At 43.3% G+C, this 16,868-nt stretch overlaps 1 protein-coding gene and 1 pseudogene across 5 annotated transcripts in view; one reads left to right on the top strand and one right to left on the bottom strand.

Annotated features, from left to right (window-relative positions):
* GOLGA1 (golgin A1) overlaps positions 1-16,868 on the top strand; it is a 70,902-nt gene that overhangs the window by 20,175 nt on the left and 33,859 nt on the right. For all 5 annotated transcript variants that reach the window (XM_003940631.3, XM_074395331.1, XM_074395330.1 and 2 more), the window contains 4 exons: positions 866-994; positions 2,170-2,339; positions 3,131-3,242; positions 13,929-14,054. In XM_003940631.3, the coding sequence (XP_003940680.1) occupies positions 866-994; positions 2,170-2,339; positions 3,131-3,242; positions 13,929-14,054 (537 nt within the window). The remainder of the gene's footprint in view (positions 1-865; positions 995-2,169; positions 2,340-3,130; positions 3,243-13,928; positions 14,055-16,868) is intronic.
* LOC120366382 (cytochrome c oxidase subunit 7A2-like, mitochondrial pseudogene) lies at positions 8,475-9,018 on the bottom strand (annotated as a pseudogene).

Raw genomic sequence — 16,868 nt, 5'->3', positions numbered from 1 at the left:
TCTGTCTCAAAAAAAAAGAAAAAAAGAATTCCACTTTTGGGCCGGGCACGGTGGCTCACACCTGTAATCCCAGCACTTTGGGAGATCGGGGCGGGTGGATCACGAAGTCAAGAGATCGAGACCATCCTGGTCAACATGGTGAAACTCCGTCTCTACTAAAAATACAAAAAATTAGCTGGGCATGGTGGCACGTGCCTGTAGTCCCAGCTACACGGGAGGCTAAGGCAGGAGAATTGCCTGAACCCGGGAGGCAGAGGTTGCGGTGAGCCGAGATCGCGCCATTGCACTCCAGCCTGGGTAACAAGAGTGAAACTCCACTCAAAAAAAAAGAATTCCACTTTTGGCCAGGCGTGGTGACTCATGCCTGTAATTCCAGCACTTTGGGAGGCCCAGGCGGGTGGATCACAAGGTCAAGAAATTGAGACCATCCTGGCCAACATGATGAAACCCTGTCTCTACTAAAAATACAAAAATTAGCTGGACATGGTGGTGCAAACCTGTAGTCCCAGCTACTCAAGAGACTGAGGCGGGAGAATTGCTTGAACTCAAGAGACAGAGGTTTCAGTGAGCCAAAATTGTGCCACTGCACTTCAGCCTGGTGCCTGGTGACAGAACGAGACTCCGTCTCAGTAATAAAAAAAGAATTCCACTTTCAGACTGGGTGTAGTGGCTCATGTCTGTAATCTTAGCTCTTTGGGAGGCCAAGGCAGGAGGATCACTTGAGCCCAGGAGTTCGAGGCCAGCCCAGGTAACTAGTAAGACTCTGTCTCTAAAGATAAAGAAAAAAAAAAAAAGATTTTCACTTTTATAATACAGATTACTAATGCTTTAGTTGCCTGAGTTGATGTCTTCTTCTTTCAAACAGGAGAAAGGTATTCTGACAGCCCAGTTACAGGAAGTGAAGAACCAGAGTATGAATCTTTTCCAAAGAAGAGATGAAATGGATGAATTAGAGGGGTTCCAGCAGCAGGAACTAAGTAAAGTAAAGCACATGGTAGGCATTTTTGTTTCAGTAGCTAAATACTGAATAGATGATTATACACTCTGATTTTTACCAGTTATCACTCTCTAATTGCTGATAAACATACACCAATAATATTTGACATTAATCATATTTGTATGTTTTTAAATTTATTAAAATGGAAAAGTTGTGTTTGAAATGTTCTTTTTCTGTTTTTGTTTTTGTTTGTTTGTTTGTTTTTTTAAACAACTGGGCATATAAATCCTCTTATAAGCCCATAAAAATGTTATAAAAGTTTGGCTATTGGTCCACATTTTTTTTTTTAATAGATGGAATCTCACAGTGTTGCCCAGGCTGGAGTAGAATGCTACTCAGCTGTCATCATAGCACGTTGTAGCCTCAAACTCATAGGCTCAAGCTCTCCTCCCACTTTAGCCTGAGTAACTGGAACTGTAAGCATGTACTACAGACGTGTGCCACCATGCCTGAGGAGTTTAGATTTTTTTTCTTTTCTTTCTTTTCTTTTCTTTTCTTTCTTTCTTTTTTTTTTTTTTTTGAGATAAGGTCTCGCTGTGTTGCCCAGGCTGGAGCAAAGTGGCATGATCATGGCTCACTGCAGCCTTGACCTCCTGGGCTCAAGGGATTCTTCGACCTATGCCTCCTGAGTTGCTGGGATTACAGGCACAGTACCATGCCTGGCTAATTTTTGTATTTTTTGTAGAGATTATGTTTCGCCATGTTACCCAGGCTGGTCTCGAACTCCTGGGCTCAAATGATATACCTGCCTCAGCCTCCCAAAATGGTGGGATTACAGGCATGGGCCACTCTACCCAGCCCAGATTTGTTCTTGGGTGTTTTTTTTTTTTTTTTCTTGAGATGGAGTCTGGCTCTTTCACCCAGGCTGGAGTGCAGTGGCACAATCTTGGCTCTCTGCAACCTCTACCTCCCAGGTTCAAGCAATTCTCCTACCACAGCCTCCCAAGTAGCTGGGATTACAGGCGCCCGCCACCATGCCTGGCTAATTTTTGTGTTTTTAGTAGAGACAGGGTTTTTTGATGTTAGCCAGGCTGGTCTTGAAATCCTGATCTCAAGTGATCTATGTGCCTCGGCCTCCCAAAGTGCTGGGATTACAGGCACAAGTCACCACACTTGGTCTTAAGTGTATTTTTCTTAGCATAGCCCAGTGAAACTTTGTGTTTTTGTGTCAGCTTTTAAAAAAAGAAGAAAGTCTAGGGAAAATGGAGCAAGAGTTGGAGGCACGAACCAAAGAACTTAGTCGTACCCAGGAGGAGTTGATGAACTCCAATCAGATGTCATCAGACTTAAGCCAGAAGCTAGAAGAATTGCAGAGACACTACTCAACGCTGGAAGACCAGAGGTTCTTGCTTGGTCTGTGGGGCCCTTGGGAAGAGGTGTTAGTGTAGTTCTGGCTATAGCCTGCCCACCTTTACCCATTGTTCATTACACCACTTTCTGATTCCAGTGCTGGCAAAGGCTTCTGGACACATCCTTACCTGCTTAGGACTCAGGCCCCACCCTACCTCCAACCCACTTTACCCTTCAGCTGCTGAAGCTCAAGACAGTTCCAGCCCTGCTGAGCAATTCAATGTGGTTTTAGTTTGTAAGGTATTATAGACTAAGCAAAGGCAGGTCAGAATTTCTTTTTCTTTTTTTTTTTTTTGAGATGGAGTTTCGCTCTTGTTACCCAGGCTGGAGTGCAATGGCGCAATCTCAGCTCACTGCAACTTCCGCCTCCTGGGTTCAGGCAATTCTCCTGCCTCAGCCTCCTGAGTAGCTGGGATTACAGGCACATGCCACCATGCCCAGCTAATTTTTTTGTATATTTAGTAGAGATGGGGTTTCACCATGTTGACCAGGATGGTCTCGATCTCTTGATCTCATGATCCACCCACCTTGGCCTCCCAAAGTGCTGGGATTACAGGCTTGAGCCACTGCGCCCGGCAGGATTTCTTTCTTAAACTAGAGTGGATTTTTTTCTCTTTGGGATCCTGCTTCAGAGAGAGCCGAGGCTTTTTCCATTGAAAACCTTCATGTGGCTAATAATGCTTGTAGGCCTAACATAGAAGGAACCATTTGTATTTTTCCTGCAGAAGACTGTATTAGATGAAATATCCAAATTTGTTCATTGTCTGCTTTCTTTTGATGAAGAGATCATGTGATAGCTTCAAAAACAGGTGCAGAAAGTAAGATCACAGCCCTGGAACAAAAGGAACTAGAGCTTCAAGCACTCATTCGGCAGCTTTCCACTGATTTGCAGAAGGTAAGTAGAATATGAGGAGAAGACCTAGTTTTTTTTTTTTTTTTTTGAGATGGAGTTTTTTGCTCTTGTTGCCCAAGCTAGAGTCCAATGGTACGATCTTGTCTCAGCACAACCTCTCCCTCCTGGGTTCATGCAATTCTCCTGCTTCAGCCTACTGAGTAGCTAGGATTACGGACATGCACCATCAGGCCTGACATATTTTGTATTTTTAGTAGAAACGGGGTTTCTCCATGTTGGTCAGGCTGGTCTCGAACTCCCGACCTCAGGTAATCTGCCCACTTCAGCCTCCCAAAGTACTGGGATTACAGGCATGAGCCACTGCACCCGGCCAAAGACCTGGATTTCTAGGATACATAAAAAACTAATTCTTTCAGAAATTTCTGCCTGAGAGTGGCTACTGAACATAGGTTTCTCATGCAGTGCACATTGCTCCATTTCCTGTTCTAGCCAGGCTACACTCAGATGGAAATGACCATACAGCTGAATAAGGATTGCTTTACAGAAATAGTCAGTATTTTCCTGTCAGGAATTCTTAAAGTACATCATTTGGTCCACTCAAATCTGTCTTTAAGCATGTAATGGACCTTCTGCACTCCAGCCTGGGCAGCAGAGCAAGACTCTGCCTCAAAAAAAAAAAAAAAAAAAAAAATAGTGGCTGACATGACCAGGGTTATACCTTTGACATACTTGGCTCTAATGCAGTTTGTTCTATGGCACATAATCAAATGATATCATTACAATTTGTTTTTTCATTTCATTGATGTACATTTATTTCCTTCCTATACTAGGGCTATGCTAAACTCTGAGAATATAAAGATGAACAGTAATATTATTGAATATAAAGTGGTTTTTCTGAGGCCCAGCACAGTGACTCAAGCCTGTAGTCCAGCACTTTGGTAGGCCAAGGCAGGAGGATCATGTGAGGCCAGGAGTTTGAGACCAGCCTGGGTGCCAGAGTTTGACCCTATCTCTACCAAAAAAAAACCAAAAATTAGCCAGGCATGGTGATATGCACCTGTAGTTTGGGAGGCTGAGGTGGGAGGATCACTTAGGCCCAGGAATTCAAAGCTGCAGTGGGCTATGACCATATCACAGCACTCCAGCCAAGGCAACAGAGCAAGACTGTCTCTAAAAATGAAAATAAGGCCGGATGCGGTGGCTCACGCCTATAATCCCAGCACTTTGGGAAGCTGAGGTGGGCAGATCACCTGAGGTCAGGAGTTCGAGACTAGCCTGGCCAACATGATAAAACCCCATTTCTACTAAAAATACAAAAATTAGCTGGGTGTGGTGGCATGTGCCTATAATTCCAGCTACTTGGGAGGCTGAAGCAGGAGACTCACTTAAACCTGGGAGGTGGTGGTTGCAGTGAGTCAATACTGTGCCACTGTGCTGCAGCCTGCCTGGGCGACAGAGAGAGACTCTATTTCAAATAAATAAATAAAAATAAAGACATATTTCTTATTGGCATTTTGAACAGAACAACTTGTATGATTGTCCATTGCATTGCAGGACGTTTAGCATTCCTGGCCTCTGGGTTCTGAATGCCAATAGCATCCTTCAGCCATCCACCCTACCCTCATCTTTTGAGAAACACTGATTTTAAATGAGACAGGGCCTTATAGCATAATTACAGTACAGAAAGATTTTGTCAATAGAGGTTTATATACTCCTCCTAGCTAAGTATTATCATACTTACAGATACGTAAGTGGACTAAGAGGTTATTGACCTTGTTCACAGTTATACAATAAGTGACAGAGTTGGATTCTAATCCAAGTCTTACTCCAAAACTCATGCTTTTTCTACTGCACTGTGCTACCTCACAATAAGGAGCCCCCAGTAAATATATCTTACATGAATAAATGACTGTGATGCAAGCTCTCTGCCCTCAACAAACATAAAATCTCCACATGGACATTGTTTTCCTTCAGAAGCTAAATATACATATATATATATGATTTGAGTTTAATTGTAGAACTCAAACCTACTGTAATCACAAGAAAAATGCTTAAACAAGAGGTCTCAAGTAAATGAACTAGATTTTTCTTTCTTTTTTTTTTTTTTTTTTTTGAGACATGGTCTTGCTCTTTCACCCAGGCTGAAGTGCAGTGGCATGAATGGCTCACTGAAGCCTTGATCTCCCAGGCTGAAGCAATCCTTCCACCTGAGCCTCCCAAGTAGCTGGGACCACAGACACATACCACTACAACAGCCTTTTTTTTTTTTTTTTTTTTAAATTTGTAGAGATATGGTTTCACTATATTGCCCAGGCTGGTCCGAAACTCCTGGGCTCAAGCAATTCACCCACCTCAGCTTCCCAAAGTGCTGGGATTACAGGGGTGAGCCACCACACCTTGCCCTAGAATGTTCAGATAAAAAAGATATGCCATAGGGGAAGTACATTTGAGCCCAGGAGTTAAGGAAATCTTCCTGGAGGAATTGGAATGTCAAGGATCAGGAGGACAGCAGGAGGCAGAGAAGGCAGAAGGTTAGAGAGTACATTTGGGGTCAAGGAAGAAGGGGGACAATAGACACACAACTTTGGTTTTTGTCTTCTTTTTTTTTTTTGCAGGGTCTCACTTTGTCACCCAGGCTGGAGTGCAGTGGTGCGATCTTGGCTCACTGCAATATCCATCTCCTGGGCTCAAGAAGTCCTCCCTCAGCCTCCTGAGTAGCAGGGACTACAGGCACATGTCACCATGCCTGGCTAACTTTTTGCCTGGCAAGAGACAGGATTTCACCATGTTGGCCAGGCTGATCTTGAACTCCTGGCCTCAAGTGATCTGCCTGCCTCGCCCCCCAAAGTGCTGGGATTACAGGCATGAGCCACCATGCCTGGCCACAACCTTGGTATTCAAGGGACCCTTTGATGTCAATTAGAATCATCTGTTGTTTTTATAATTGGAAAAATGGGGCTCAGGGAAGTCCAGACTGTTGTCACAGTAAGTTTCTTCATTTGTTCTGAAAATGCTAGTTGAGCCTTACTATGTGCTGACCTCTGTGATGGGTGTTTGAAATATTATGGTGAGCAAAGTGGATACTGTTCTTGCCTTTGTGGTACTTACAGTCTAGAGGAGAACTCAGACGTTAATCAGTAACGACATATATAATTACTAAGTGTGATGAATGTTCTGAAAGAAAACTGTAAGATGTTGTGGGATCCTATTAAAAAATATCAAATCAGATCCAGTCTTGGAGTCGTAGAACACTTAAGGAAGTAACACTTGATGCAGTGCTCAGGCTGAAGAGAAAGGGATGATGGGAGAGATTTCAAGCAGGGAACAACATGAACAAAAACTCTGAGGCAAATAAAAGAATTAGCACATTCAAGGAACTAGAAGAAAGCCAGTGACATACAGAATAAGGGAGAATAACAGATTACTCTGACGATTAGGAGACTGAGAGGGTCTTCCACTTAGGAAGCTTTTGCAATTGTTCAACCATAAGATGATGGAGGCTTTGACAAGAGTGGTGGTGAACATAATAGTGAGTAGAAAAGTTTAAGAAATATTGAAGAGGCTGAGCGCGGTGGCTCAAGCCTGTAATCCCAGCACTTTGGGAGGCCGAGGCGGGTGGATCACGAGGTCTAGAGATCGAGACCATCCTGGTCAACATGGTGAAACCCCGTCTCTACTAAAAATACAAAAAAATTAGCTGGGCATGGTGGCGCGTGCCTGTAATCCCAGCTACTCAGGAGGCTGAGGCAGGAGAATTGCCTGAACCCAGGAGGCAGAGGTTGCGGTGAGCCGAGATCGCGCCATTGCACTCCAGCCTGGGTAACAAGAGCGAAACTCCGTCTCAAAAAAAAAAAAAAAAAAAGAAATATTGAAGAGATTGACAGACTTACTAATGTAATAGATATTGATGGAGAGCAAGAGAAAAGTCTGTGTTATTAGGAGTGATTTATGGGCTTCTGGCTTGAGCAAAAGAAGAGATGGTATTGCATGAACATTGTGAATTTGGAATTTGTTTTTTACTTGTCTTTATTGAGTAAATATAAAATAATATTTATAAAATATAAGTATGATAGAAAGTATAACAAGGCAATGAGCCCTCTGGGCCATCCCTCAGTTTAAGAAAAAGAACAATGTGTTTATCTTTGAGGTTTCCTTTGTGCCCTTCACTATTCCATCCCATTCCTTTTTCCTTTGGAAGTAAGTACTATCCAGAGATGCTGCATTGTCTGCTTTGCTTTATAATTTTGCCAGTTTTATCCCTAAACAGTATCTTCTTTAGTTTCCCATGCTTGTTAATGTTATGTAAATGAAGTCATTCTGTAGATATTTTTCTTTTTTTTATTCATGTATTTATTCCACAGTCAAAATAAGTCATAATTTTTTTTTTTTTTTTTTTTTTTTTTTTTTTTTTTTTTGAGATGGAGTTTCGCTCTTGTTACCCAGGCTGGAGTGCAATGGCACGATCTCGGCTCACCGCAACCTCCTCCGCCTCCTGGGTTCAGGCAATTCTCCTGCCTCAGCCTCCTGAGTAGCTGGGATTACAGGCACACGCCACCATGCCCAGCTAATTTTTTGCATTTTTAGTAGAGACGGGGTTTCACCATGTTGACCAGGATGGTCTCGATCTCTCGACCTCGTGATCCACCCGCCTCGGCCTCCCAAAGTGCTGGGATTACAAGCTTGAGCCACCGCGCCCGGCCTAAAATAAGTCATAATTTAAAGCTATAACATTTTTAAAAGATAAAGGAGAATTTTCGTCAAAGCTGCATTAATAAAACAGACACCAGTCTAAAGTGCAACACTAAGCAGGTGTTCTCTGTTCCCATGGTGGAATAAATACACACAGTTACACATAAGATTTCACTGAAGATAGATGAGGCAAATAACGCTTTGAAATGAACTGCCCAATGAACAGAGGCATCTTTTAACATCTTCCTGCAAAATGGAAAAAATCCCTGAGGTGACTACTAACTCGAACCCCTCATTTTATGCATATGGCCTTGGCTTCTGTATTTTTTCCACACCCACATCCAAATCCAGAAAGGCTTCTGTACCCCATGCTCAAAAAAAACGCAACCTCAAGTCCCTGAGGCACAGACTGACATTAATAAGTCTGTGTGCAACTTTCATCCAGAACCTCCAGGGAAATCGGGAGCACAAACACAGAGCACAGCACCGTTTCTTTAAACAATGGCTTTAACTGTGGAGTGAGCTCTGACAAGCCATATGCATTCCATAAACAAACCAAAATATCGTCTTCGTATCTTCCTATTTTTCTTGCATTTTTAAAAATGTTAAGCCATCCAAGTTAAAAAAAAAAAAAAGTTACCAATCAAAAAGGAAATTCAAAGGGTTTATACCAAAAAAACAAACCCATCCTCTGCAGCCTAACTCATTTTTTGGGCTGTGCAGCCATGTAGAGGGCGATCAGGCAGTAGATGGTCCCTCCCACAGTCAGCGCCATGGTGGTCCAGTAAAGCATTTGGTCAGGCAGGCCTTGTTTCAGGTAGATGGGCACACCATCAACTTTCTGGAAAAACTTCTGCAGCTCTGGAACTCTGTTTTCTCCAGCATAATCATACACTGTGGAATCGGAGGTCAGTTTAGTTGGTGTGGCAAATATGATAGGAGGTGCTTCTGTGGGAACCACAGGCTTTAATCCCTGTGGGCTGTAGGCCTCCAAAGCCCATGTTCCCACCAACTTCTGCATGAAGTCACTAAATTTGTAGTATATGACCCCCGGACTCCGGCTTCCTGCCTCTATAGGTGTTTTTCTAAACTTGCTTTTTATGCTCAACGTTGTGTTCCTGAAAAACATTCATATGATACCTGGAGCTATAATTTATTTTTTCTCAATTATATAGTAATATAGTAAGGACATATCAAAAATTTAATTTTTTTTTTTTTTTTTAAGACAGAGTCTCACTCTGTCACCCAGGCTGGAGTGCAGTGGTGCAATCATGGCTCACTGCAGCCTCAAATTCCTGGGCTTATGCGATCCTCCCACCTCAGCCTTCCACATATCTGGGACTATAGGCTCATACCACCACAACTAGCTAATTAAAAAAAAAATTTTTTTAAGAGACAAGGTCTTGTTATGTTGCCCAGGCTGGTCTTGAATTCCAGGGCACTAGCGATTCTCCTGCCTCAGTGCTGGGATTACAGGCATGAGCCACTGTGCCTGACTGTGTGAAGATTTTTAATTATCAAATAGATTTCTTTGATGGTAATTCTAAATTTATGTATTTCTTCCTAAGTTTTGTTAGTTTATATTTTTCTACATAATTGTTCATTTGCTATAAATTTAATGTTTTGGCATTATATTTCTCATATTCTTTTTTTTTTAGTTTCTGGCCTGTCTTCAATCCTAGTAGTATTTATGCATTTTCTATTTTTTTCTAGTTTATTCTTACCAGATGTGTGTCAGTTTGGGAACAAAATTTGACTTTAATTCTTTTCACTTTGTTTTTATTTAACCCACAGTATTCACAATTACACATTTTTTTACTCTGCTAGATAGTAGTTCCTCAACTGTAGCCATTATCTTTCCACTTCCCAATTTATGTTCTTCCTAACCTGTATTGTACTTAACATAATATTTTCATGGAATTCACCTTGCTTTTTTTTTTTCTTAAATAAGTTTTTTGTTGTTGTTGTTTGTTTGTTTTGAGACAGTCTCGCTCTGTCACCCAGGCTGGAGTGCAGTGGTACGATCTCGGTTCACTGCAACCTCCACCTCCCAGGTTGAAGCGATTCTCCTGCCTCAGCCTCCCAAGTAGCTGGGACTACAGGCGTGTGCCACCATGCCCAGCTAATTTTTGTGTTTTTAGTAGAGACAGGGTTTCACCATATTGGTCAAGCTGGTCTTGAACTCCTAACCTCATGATCAGCCCACATTGGCCTCCCAAAGTGCTGGGATTACATGTGTGAGCCACCATGCCCAGCCCTTTTTTTGTTGTTTTTGAGACAGAGTTTCGTTCTTGTTGCCTAGTCTGGAATGCAGTGGCATGATCTCGGCTCACCACAACCTCCGCTTCCCTAGTTCAAGCGATTGTCTTCTCAGCCTCCTGAGTAGCTGGGACTGTAGGCTTGTACCACCATGCCTCCATAATTTTTAAAATTTTTCTTTTAAGATGGGGTTTCACCATGATGGCCAGGCTGGTCTTGAACTCCTGACCTCAGGTAAACCACCATGCCCGGCCAATTTTTTTTAATTTTTAGTAGAGATGGGGTTTCACCATATTGGTCAGGCTGATCTGTGATCTACCCAACACAGACTGCTAAAGTGCATGGATTACAGGCATGAGCCACCACGCCAGGCCCTTTTTGTTTTTTTTTAAATATAGAGTTTCACTTTTGTTACCCAGGCTGAGTCCAGTGTCACTATCTTGGCTCACCATAACCTCCGCCTCCTAAGATCAAGTGATTCTCCTGCCTCAGCCTCCCGAGTAGCTGGGATTACAGGCATGTGTCACCATGCCCAGCTAATTTTGATTTTTAGTAGAGGCGGGGTTTCTCCATGTTGGTCAGGCTGGTCTCAAACTGCTGACCTCTAGTGATCTGCCCGCCTCAGCCTCCCAAAATGCTGGGATTACAGGTGTAAGCCACCACACTTGGCTGTTCTTTTTTTTTTTTTTTTTTTTTTTTTTTTTCAATTTTTTTCAATTTTCTTTTAATTTTTTTACTTTTGTAGAGAGAGGCTCTTCCTCTGTTAACCTGAGCTGGTTTTGATCCTCCTGGCTTTAAACAAGCCGCCTGCCTCGGCCTTTCACAGTGCTGGGATTACAGGCATAAGCCACCAGTCTCAGCGCAATAATTAACATTTATAATGAAGGAAAAAAGGCATATTGGGAGAACTGAAAGGATAGCTAAGTGGCTAGAGCTTAGAGAGGAAGTGGAAACACTGATAGATGAGGCTGGGAAGGTATGCAGGGGCCAGCTGTATAGACTATATAGTGAGCATGAAATTCCATAAGTAATCATTACTAAATATTTAACAAGAATAGCTGAGCATTTACCCTGAGCTCAGTTTTCAAGTGCCTTACAGATAGGGACTCATCAAGTCCTCACAACTACTCTTTGATTAGACATTGTTTTCCTGTTTTACAGACGATAGTAATGAGCATCTGAGATCTAAGGCTAAATGATTTGTTAAGACCATACAGCTGGAGTAAATGACAGGCAGGATTCAGACTCCTGTCTGTCTGAATCAAGTGACCACACACCCAGAATTGACACAGTTCAGATTCTGGGACTGTAACTGTGAGGCCCAGACTTGGTAGGGAGTAGGTGAAAAGGGTGGTTATTAGGAAAGGAGCAGGTTTGGTGTCAGGGAATGTTGCTTGGTAGCTGTTCCAATAGTCCACATGAGGTATAGAGGGCCTGAAGTAAATCAGCCAGCCTGCAGATGGAGGTTGCATATCGATACATTGCACAAGAGGCATAAACGGAACTTGGCCACTGATTCTTTTTCCGTCCCTAACTTTGCCTATCACAGTGACCTGTGTAAGATGTGGTGTTTTTGTTTTAACTGGAAAGGGCCATGTATACCTCTTGAATTCAGATTGATGTGTAAAAGAAAAACTGCGGGCTTTGAATCCAAAAGACCTGGATTTAAATCCTTAATCTGTTGCTAATAGCTATGTGCCTTTGGGCTAGTCCCTAAACTTCAGTTTCCTTGTAAATGGATGTGATAAAGAGTGTTTGTAAGGACTGGACATAATAGGAAGTGCCTGCACCGTTCCCTATGTCTGTCCTTATGCTGTTACCACACCGCTTTGATCATTGTCACTTTAGAGTAAATCTTGAAATCAGGTAGTATTAGTTCTCCAACTCGTACATCAACAGTTATTCTTTTACAAGGTTGCTGCTGCTGCTGCTCTTGCTATACCATGCTATTACAGTTATTACTATTGCTATTATTAACATTATTAATAAGGAACCCATAAAGATGGATCAACATGACCAAACCTGTTTTGTTTTGTTTTCCTATAAACTCACTCTCTCTTCTGTGTTATCTGCCTTTCGTAGTTACCATTTGCCCAGGTGGCTGAGCCACAGACCTGGGAGTTGTGTTCAGCCGTTCTTTCCTCCTTACCCAGCCTCTATCCTTGCAGGACTTGTCTGTTACCTCTTTTCATGTGCTGCCCTTTATGCAGAATTCTTGTTCCTCTTCCACCCCCTTTCAGCTGGACTTACACATTCACGAGGCCTGATCTGATTCTCCCAGTTAATCCCTCCTGCCTCTGATATCTCATAGCACCTTGTGTGTCCCTCTGTTGAAGCACAGTTGTATTGTTTTGTAATTAGTTGTGTCTGTCTCCACCACCAGCCTCCATGCTGGAATTATGTCTGATTGTATCCTCAGAAAACAGCAGATAGAGTTGAGGCTTGATAAAAGTTTATGGAATTGTGGGGAATCTAGTCTTCAGACTTCCCCTCCTCTATCTCTGTTGTCTACCTGTGAGAATTCAGAATGGCAGATGCTTCTTCCCCAAACCCTACTCCCTGATTGCTGCATCTTATTCTGAGGAGAGATTGGCCAAGTTACAACTGAACATGAAAGTTTATGGCTTGAGATGAAGAAACAGAAGTGTAAGATGAGGGAATTTGAGGTGGCAGAGTATATGTGAAGAGGTAACAAGTCTTCACAATAAGATTTTGTTGTCATACAACCTTTTCTGGGGAAGAATGGGCATCCTCAATAGGGATGTAAGAACTCGTATATTCAGAGCTTCCTGGATCCTCTGCTTTGACATTGAGCAGTGATTTGGTTAAGCTCTCTGTCCCCACCCAAATCTCATCTCAAATTGTAATCCTCACATTCAAGGGAGGGACCTGGTGGGAGTGATCAGATCACAGAGGCAGATTTCTCCCTTGCTGTTCTCGTGATAGTGAGTGAGTTCTCATGAGAGCTGACGGTTTTACATATGGCACTTCCCCCGTCACTCACTCTGTCTTGCCGCTGTGTAAGAAGTGCCTTGCTTCCCCTTCTCCTTCTGCCATGCTTGTAAGTTTCCTGTTGCCTCCCAGCCATGTGGAACTGAGTCAATAAACCTCTTTCCTTTATAAATTATCCAGTCTCAAGTATTCTTTATAGCAATGTGAGAATGACTAATACAAGCAGCAGTTGAAGATTATTAGTAGTAAAAGGAACCAAGTTAGTCCCAACCTGCCACTACTCCCACTACCATCATTGTGAAAGAGATAGACTGAAATAAAATGGGGAGCTCTTGGTCTGGGGCCAAGGTGTCAGAGGTACATCAGCTCTGCTGTGGTACCTGTGCTATGAGCCAGGTGAATCTCATTATTTCAGAAGTTCTCTCTTCAGCCTTAAAGCAGCTGCATCAGCACTGTTACTGCTTTATCCAGCCCCTCAACTTTCAGGAGCACTGTTCCATAGGTCAGTGCAGGGCAGGCTAGGAGCTTCATTCGTTCTTCTGCCTCTACCAGGTAGGTAATGCCTTTGTTCCAGACTGTGAGTTGTTTAAATTGGGAAGAGTGTTTGCTTCTTGCTGCACTAGGTCTGAGCTAGATGCCTGAGTTTTGCTAGGTTCTAATCTTGGATTTTCTGTGTCCCATTTTCAAGAAAGATCCCTTATCTGCATGTTTTTCTAGGATACGGTTGAGGACAGAATTGCAGGAAAATGTGATGGCCCAAGAGAAAGCAGGAAAGAAGGAAGAGAGGGCTTATAGTATAAAGTGATCTCTGCTTTCTTTCACCTGCAGGTCACTGCTGAAACTCAAGAGAAAGAAGACATTATTACACATTTGCAAGAGAAGGTTGCATCCTTGGAGAAAAGACTAGAACAGAACTTATCAGGAGAAGAGCACATTCAAGAACTCCTGAAAGAGGTAACTTCTGTTCTCTTTGTTCTGGCTGCTGTTGGAAAGGCAGGGTTGATTCTGGTGATTTCATAAATCCTAGAGTTTCAGAGCTGTAGGGCCAGCAAACAGCATGGTAACAAGAGAACTGTCTTCAACTTTGGCTTGTCCTGCTTACATCAGAAACAGCCTCATGTCCCCTGTGGATGGCATGCTTTTCTCAGGGAAAGAGAGAGCTGTATTCAGAGATACATACAAGCAGATAGCATCTCATCACCAGTACACCACACCTAGTGATTTCCATCACTTGGGCTGCCATGTCTTTCTGCACTGCCCTCTTCCCACCATTTTGTACTCTGCACTGGCCAAGGAAAATAGCTACATCTGCTTCTTGGTATGAGCAAGAATTACCTCGGGCAGAATTCTCTCCTTCTCGAGGGAAGCTGTTGTGCAGACTGGCCTTTTGCCCAGTGGCGCAAGTCAACTTTCTCATCAGGCAGAGCTAATTGTCTGCACACATTCTGCTCTTCCTTCTCTTTCTGTTCCAGTGATTGGCCACGCTGTGACAAAGGTGACAGCCAAGGCCCCAGGGCTCCTCCTAGATTAGACCCTCCCTCTCTGTCTTCAGTCAGTTTCAACTAAATATCTCCATCTCCACTGCCACTGGTTGGACTTCAGGGTTTCCAGCAAATCTAGCCTAGTCTATGTTAGAAGTCTCCAGACTGGCCTACCCAGCATCAGTCTCTCTTCCTTCACCTTCTGACACAGTCTTCCATACTCACTGCCAAACTGATCCTCCTAATCAGCATTGCTGACCGTATCCCCGTCTTAAACATCTTCTACAGTTCCTTTCAATGGATTACAGTAAGTGTAATGTGGGTTCTAGGGAGTAAATTGATTTCTAGAATCAGACTGCAAATGCTTGTATTTTGCCTCTTCTACTTACTAGCTGTGACTTAGAGCAGTAGTCCCCAACCCTTTTGGCACCAGGGACCAGTTTCGTGGAAGACAATTTTACCACAGATGGGGTTGGGTGGGGGCGGGTGAGGAGGTGGTTTCAGAATGAAACTGTTCCTCCTCTGATCATCATCATCCTTAGATTCTCATAAGGAGCACACAACCTGGTTCCGTCACGTGCAGTGCACAATAGGGTTCACGCTTCTATGAAAATCTAACGCTACCTCTGATCTGACAGGTGGAGTCAGGCGGTAATGCTTATTCACCGCTCACCTCCTGCTCTGCGGCCTGGTTCCTAACAGGCCACAGACCTGTACCTGTCTGTGGCCCGAGGGTTAGGAACCCCTGCCCCAGTAAAATTGGTTTTATTATAATACTAAACTCAGAATTATTGTTAGGGTTAAATAAGTTACCATATGCGAAGTGCTTAGAATGATGACTGGAACATAGTAGGGTCTCAGTATATGTCAGCTATTAACATGATCATAATTCTTACTGTGCCATCACCATTACTATAAAATTTAATGTTCAGGCCGGGCGCGGTGGCTCAAGCCTGTAATCCCAGCACTTTGGGAGGCCGAGGCGGGTGGATCACAAGGTCGAGAGATCGAGACCATCCTGGTCAACATGGTGAAACCCTGTCTCTACTAAAAATACAAAAAATTAGCTGGGCATGGTGGCGCGTGCCTGTAATCCCAGCTACTCAGGAGGCTGAGGCAGGAGAATTGCCTGAGCCCAGGAGGCGGAGGTTGCAGTGAGCCGAGATCGCGCCATTGCACTCCAGCCTGGGTAACAAGAGCGAAACTCCGTCTCAAAAAAAAAAAAAAAAAAAAATTTAATGTTCATAGAAATTACTTGGGAAGTTTGTTTAAAGTATATACCTCTAGGCCAGTTGTGGTGGCTCATGCCTGTAATCCCAGCACTTTGGGAGGCTGAGGCGGGCAGATCACTTGAGGTCGGGAAATCGAGACCAGCCTGGCCAACATGGCAAAACCCTGCCTCTATTAAAAATACAAAAATTAGCTGGGCATGGTGGCAGGTGCAGTAATTCCAGCTACTCAGGAGGCTGAGGCAGGAGAATTGCTTGAACCCAGGAGGCAGAGCTTGCACTGAGCCGAGATTGCATTCTTGACCACTGTATTCCAGCCTGGGCAACAAGAGTGAAATTCTGTCTCAAAAATAATAAATAAACAAATAAAGTATGTATCTCTGGCCCTACCCTCAGAAATTCTGATTTCCTTAGGCTTGGAGTAAGACCTCAAATCTATACAACTAGCTGAGATTAGCAAATATCTCAGTAACAACTGTCTCAGCTAAGTCTAATGCCAGGGTTTAGAACTTCTACATTTTTTCTTTGTTTTTAAAAACAGAGTCTCACTCTGATACCCAGGCTAGAGTGCAGTGGTACGATCTCGGCTCACTGCAACCTCTGCTTCCTGGGTTCAAGCAATTCTTCTGCCTCAGCCCCCTGAGTAGCTGAGATTACCATGACCAGACTTGGTGGTAGGTACCTGTAATCTAATTTTTTTTGTATATTTAGTAGAGACGAGGTTTCACCATGTTAGCCAGGGTGGTCTCAAACTCCTGACCTCAAGTAATCTGCCTGCCTTGGCCTCCCAAAGTGCTGGGATTACAGGTGTGAGCCACCGCACCTGGGCTAGAACTTCTATAGAATCAGGTTCTAACTCATTTTTGCAGCTTTCAAAAGACTCTCATGATCTGGCCCTTTTGCCTGTCTTTCTATTCTTGTTTGTTGACCTAAACCCATCATCATTTTAGCTTCTGAAGAGTTGTAGTTCCCTCAACGTAGCAGGTTGTTCACATCGCCGTTGGTCATCCCCGTGCCTGTGAGGCTTCCCCAGCCCTAGCCACCTTTTGAGTTTGGAA

This window comes from Saimiri boliviensis, chromosome 2, assembly GCF_048565385.1.
Source record: "Saimiri boliviensis isolate mSaiBol1 chromosome 2, mSaiBol1.pri, whole genome shotgun sequence".
NCBI classification, from domain to species: Eukaryota; Metazoa; Chordata; class Mammalia; order Primates; family Cebidae; genus Saimiri; species Saimiri boliviensis.
This window is presented reverse-complemented; position numbering and strand designations above follow the sequence as displayed.